This window comes from Phragmites australis, chromosome 3 (assembly GCF_958298935.1).
Source record: "Phragmites australis chromosome 3, lpPhrAust1.1, whole genome shotgun sequence".
Taxonomy (NCBI): Eukaryota; Viridiplantae; Streptophyta; class Magnoliopsida; order Poales; family Poaceae; genus Phragmites; species Phragmites australis.
Window position 1 is genome coordinate 4,997,740 of NC_084923.1, and position 5,608 is coordinate 5,003,347.

Below are 5,608 nucleotides of genomic sequence, written 5' to 3' on the forward strand. Positions count from 1 at the left end.
AGCTTAGCCTCACACCAGGTAGCCTTAGATTTGCTGCGGTTTTGCAGTCTTGATCACCACGTCCAGTTGTATGCCTATAATGCTATGCACTGCATCTATCATGGAGCCTAGCTATGAATAAGTATAGCAGCAAATGAATGAAGAAAAATATGGATGCACATACTGTCTATAAATAAACAGATTAATACTGGAGTACTGAACTATTAGATCAGATATGAAAGAATTCGTGACTCAATTTGACTCACGAGCGGCTCGCGAGCTAGCTCGGCTCAGCTCGATATATAAAACGAGCCAGCAGTGTGGCTTAAGCTCGACTCATTTTGAGTAACGAATCAAGCTAAACCGAATCCAACCTCCACGAGCCTAAACTAGCTCGTGAGCCATGAGCTTTTTACGCAGCTGGCTGCGACACTGTCAGACCCAATGATAGCAACACCGAGTACTTCCCAGTTGATCAAGCTTGCCGATACAGAAATTCGCGAGACACTAGGCAGTGACCTCGAGTCGAAGCAGGAATCGGCCGACGGGCCCGGCATCGCCGATGGTCGGCCGGCGACTACATTGGCATGGAAATGGGCATCTAACGGTTGTCGGTGCAGTTTTTTCCGGAGAGAACAAGCGGTTTTCGGAGCGTCTGATCCTTCAAACCCGCCACCAAACGTGCAGTCACCACCAAACGTGCAGACCATCGCACTGACAAACAGGGCCCCTGAGCAGCTGAAGCCCATCCATCCGCCAACCACACGCCTCCGGTCGCCGTCACGACGCACACCTCCTCGCTACCCCCCCCCCCCCATGAGGCCATGAGGTGAGAGCCGTGGCGACATCCATAGCCGCCGCCCTCCTCGCCCCCCGCCTGTCGCGCTCTACCAGCCGCGCTCACCTCCCCCTCCGCCGCATCGCCGCCATGGCTGCCTACTTCCGCCCGGAGGCCGCGCGCTCTCCTCCGGCCCTCGAGCTCCCGACGCCGCTGCTCTCCAAGGTAACGACTTCCCGGTTCGAATTCCTGTTGTTTCGAGTCAATTTGGGTTTGATCTGAGGATGGATTCCGTCTTCTGTGATTGCAGTTCAAGGTGGCGCTGTGCCAGCTCTCGGTGACGGCGGACAAGGTTCGCAATATTGCGCACGCGCGTGCAGCCATCGAGGCGGCCGCCGCCGACGGCGCCAAGCTCGTGCTCCTCCCCGTGAGTCTCTAACAGATATTTTGCTATCATACCGTCCGCTCTTTCGGTACTAGTAATGTCTAGTTGACTTCGGAGTGGAATGGCAATTCGGGTTGATTGTGACTTGTGAGTTCGTTAATTCTTTAACTGACGATTGGTGCATAGGAGGGTCCGTTCTTAAAATTGTTACGTAGTTCCATCGGTGATTATAGAATATGCAAACTTGAGCGCTATTGTTATGCACTCTGACAGAGGATTGGATCATTGGACTTGGGACACTCTGTCATATCATGGCCAGGTCATATTCCGAAATGTCACCTGATCAGGCCTAGGGGCAGACCGTAGATGAAAGCAACAGCGAACATTTTCGCTAAAATGCATCATTGACTGATGATAAATCCAGCGTTATGGGTTGGAATTGGATTGTGGTACATGAAAGAAATAGCAAGGTTTGACAAATTACTGATAGAAGAACCAAACATATACTATTGGACAGGTTTAGACCAACTCAAGTGTTTTGTACCACAGGTGAACCAGTTATGTTGGCCTTTAGGTATTCATAATTGTGAAACTAGCAAGGTGGACCATGCCAATAGCGTGGCTAGCCTCGCTGCAATATTTTGTCACAATTAGTCTCTTTAGCTTTTTTATGAGATTAGTGCCATTTAGTTACAAAACCCATAAAATTAGAAGAAGAGATAAAAAATTATGTTAGTGGAAGAGAGAATTATTTATGCTCCATACTTGTACCCGAATCGTATACATGTATTGGTTTGATTCGGATATATTTTGATCAACTATCAAAATCGTGTGTTAGGTGTAGGTAGCCTAACCAAAATCTAAATAGGTTTGCCTTGCCTACTGCCTGCTTGATGCGACGACCTTGAGCTACACGGTGCTTCTTAATCTATTATTTTAGTAAGAATTTTAAATTTTTTTCATTATTTTTATTATTAATTTTAGTTATTGATTAGTTGTATTTTACATGGACTCTTTATTTAGGTATTTGATTTTTTTCTAAGACTATATTTGATATGGATCCTTCTTTTTTCTATTCTAACTCCAATTTTAATTATTATTTATTTTATTTTATTTGGACTATTAATTTAGATATTTTGCTTCCCAAACCGTATGGAAAGCGAACTGCTAATTTTTTATAATTTTTAATTTCGAATTTAGCTATTTGTTAATTGTATTTGATATGGACTCTTTGGTTTAATCTAGACTGTTAGATGTTCATAACAATGAGTGGTCTAGATTATTTTCTTTTTTTATTAACGTGGTAATTTGTGACTTTAAAAGCGTATATAGTGTCTCCTTTTAACACTCAAATAATAATATAATAGATTTCTCGCTTTATTCATTGCAAGTTTACATAAACATTCCTTGTCTTATGAGTCCACGCTTCAGTCTTCAGAAGTGACATCCATGGTTATGTGTCTTTGTTCCAGTTACCTGTCTTCTGCTATTATGCTTGTAGGAGATTTGGAACGGCCCATATTCAAATGACAGCTTTCCAGAGTACGCTGAGGACATTGAAGCTGGCGGCAATGCAGCTCCTTCATTTTCAATGATGTCAGAGGTTGCTCGCAGCATGCAAATTACCCTTGTTGGTGGGTCCATAGCTGAATATTCTGGTAGCAACTTGTACAATACATGCTGCGTCTTTGGTTCGGATGGCAAGCTTAAGGGTAAACATAGAAAGGTACAGTTGAGGACACATTTCCTTGACCTAGTATATTTATATACTTCCAGTAGCTGAAGATAAAGATTTCTATTACTATTAATAGGATCGGATTCATGTAAAGCTACATTCCGCTATGTACATAATACTGCAGGAAACCATGTAAACTACTCAATACTATATACAAGTGTCCAGTATAGTACTTCTGAATAAACTCAATTATGGCAGCTCTAAGTGGTACTGTCTTGTTCTTCCAATGAACATGAATGCTGAACAATATTGTGGTTTTGACAGATGCAGATTTGATCACATCTGTCCCTTTTGGGGCATGCTAGTTTTGCTTACTTCCATATTATTCATGGCACCTTGCCCTTTCATTCTGCTGAATATGAGTAGTATGATAGTTCCATAGTGTGTTCTACTTCTATCAGTGAATATTCCCGTGCCTGCAGATCCATCTTTTCGACATTGATATTCCTGGAAAGATTACATTCAAGGAATCAAAGACTCTTACTGCTGGGCAGAATCCTACTGTTGTAGATACAGGTTCGTCCAACTCACTTTGCATCAATGAAGCATGCTAGGATTAAAGTTCTCAGCCATGGGGTTATCCTTCATCTCTAACGTTGGTTTTTGGTCATTTGAATTGGGTCTTACAAAGAGAACGCTTGTTTGATATTTGTACAGTGCTGTTTCAAGTTATACCTTCCCATATAGTATGTCAATCTTACTTGTTTTTTATAATCTCTTTTGTTTGTGTTGCTTAAGAATTTCCTCTTGTTTTGTCCCATAGATATGTGGTGAAACACATTATGTGCTGTTTCTTTTTTTGTCACAGTATTTCTGCTGTACTACTCGTACCTTTCATTTGCGTTTCTCTTATAGTTTGTTGAATGGAACTAGTCTTTTTTGCATTCTTTTTCTCATTTTGACAATTATTTTAATTTCATTGTGTATAGTCTAATGGCAGTGTTGATTTCTTTTTCCAGATGTTGGGCGAATTGGCATAGGTATATGCTATGACATCCGTTTCCAGGAATTAGCAATGTTGTATGCTGCAAGAGGTGCGACTTTCTCATATCCAATCGTTGCATTGTTATCTCAAGTTTAAGTTATAATTCAATCGTGTAGCTATACTTCTGTAAGATACTGTGGCATGGGTCTCCATATCTGGGCCATGGCATCTGCTAACTTACTATTGGGGTTAATAATGGATACAGAGTTAGTCTCAGAAACTCTCCTTAAAGCTTATCCTGACTCTGTTGTGTTTCATTGCCATTTTCAGATTTATAGTTACTATTAGCAAGTTTGAACACATAAAGTATTCAGCTTACTGCTGTTTCTGATCATGTGAAAAATATTGGAACTGGCAAAAAATATAAGCTCATTTTGTTGATTGCAGGTGCCCATTTGATATGCTATCCTGGTGCATTCAACATGACTACTGGGCCATTGCATTGGGAGTTGCTGCAAAGGACAAGGTAATGCACCGATTTGCGCCTAGAGATATGATAATGATGCGGGGGAACATAGTGAGCTAAAATGCCCACTAATTTTATTGATGCCAATTCTAATCTATAATAAATCAAATGTAGTAGAAACTCAATTAAGTACTTCTCTATAATTCTTATGATTAGAATAGAAACATCTGAAATGTGCACTGATGGTAATGTCCTTGCCATGCCAGGGCCGCAGACAACCAGGTATGCTGAATGCTACTATGCTGGTCTTTGACTTCGCTGTACAGTTACTCCCCAATCCCCATTCATGTTTCCAGTTTTGTGCTTTCAAATATTAATCCACAGTTTCCTGTAGTTGTTTGTGGCAACATGTGCTCCAGCTCGAGATACCAGTGCAGGCTATGTTGCTTGGGGACACTCCACTCTTGTTGGACCTGTAAGTCGATTCCTCAACAATCTGAAACACTACACTACAAAGATACAGTCATCGCGTTTGTAATTGCTTGCATTTTCCTGCTAGTTTGGGGAGGTGATTGCGACAACTGAGCATGAGGAGGCAACTATAATAGCAGAAATTGATTACTCATTGATAGAACAGAGGAGGTAAGCAGAGTGAATCGTATGCTTTCCAGTAGCAGTATGTAACTTCACCTTTTTTTGATGCATTCACCAAAATGTTCTTCAGGCAATTTCTTCCTCTGCAATCTCAAAGACGTGGAGATCTTTATCAGTTGGTAGATGTCCAGATGCTGGGTTCTCAGTAGCGAACCTGGATGCAGCTGTGTGATGAAAGCTGGAGGAATTGATTGTGCAGGCTAAGCCCATACTTCGTTCATGAGATGAATGTTCATGACTCTGTGGATGGATCGTTGGGTCTAATGTGTGGAAGTAGAGAATATGAATAAGGCAACCTGTAACTTGTAGTACCTTCAGTGGCCTGAGTTGCCAAAGATAATTAAGCCCTCCTTCTCTCTTCCTAGAATAAAGATCCAAGTTAGTCCAACTTACAACTCTTTGTATGGGGGGAGATTGCTCGAGAAATATATAGGATCTTGCTCAAATTTGAGCTAAATCCTAGGAATTTAAACCTCAATCCAAATCCCTGGTATCGAAACATAAAAGTCTTTTTTGGAAGACCTTGCTCCACCAGGTTGATGTGATTTCCCCGCAGCCTGGAGTTCCTAAATATGCCACCATTTCTTTCGCCTCTTTTAGGGCTTTTTATCAGTAGCTACAGCACTGCTATAAATGTGTTCGATGTCATGGCAGCCTGTGAAGTGCCAGAACCATAAATGATGAGG

General features: G+C 41.7%; 1 protein-coding gene across 1 annotated transcript; it reads left to right on the forward strand.

Annotated features, from left to right (window-relative positions):
* Positions 1-788: 788 nt before the first annotated feature.
* On the forward strand, positions 789-5,400 carry LOC133911712 (omega-amidase, chloroplastic-like). The gene is made up of 10 exons (XM_062354083.1): positions 789-982; positions 1,068-1,184; positions 2,644-2,868; positions 3,300-3,393; positions 3,837-3,911; positions 4,250-4,328; positions 4,535-4,550; positions 4,663-4,743; positions 4,828-4,910; positions 4,993-5,400. The coding sequence occupies exons 1-10, from the start codon at positions 908-910 to the stop codon at positions 5,069-5,071; spliced, it is 924 nt and encodes a 307-aa protein (XP_062210067.1). The 5' UTR covers positions 789-907; the 3' UTR covers positions 5,072-5,400.
* The last annotated feature ends 208 nt before the right edge of the window (positions 5,401-5,608 follow it).

What these genes read in the sequence shown, in the direction of transcription:
- LOC133911712 (XM_062354083.1), top strand. Translation starts at nt 908, where the DNA reads ATGGCTGCCTACTTCCGCCCGGAGGCCGCGCGCTCTCCTCCGGCCCTC. An exon ending in CGACGCCGCTGCTCTCCAAG is followed by an intron (nt 983 to 1,067) that starts GTAACGACTTCC and finishes CTGTGATTGCAG; the next exon opens with TTCAAGGTGGCGCTGTGCCA. An exon ending in TTAAGGGTAAACATAGAAAG is followed by an intron (nt 2,869 to 3,299) that starts GTACAGTTGAGG and finishes CCGTGCCTGCAG; the next exon opens with ATCCATCTTTTCGACATTGA.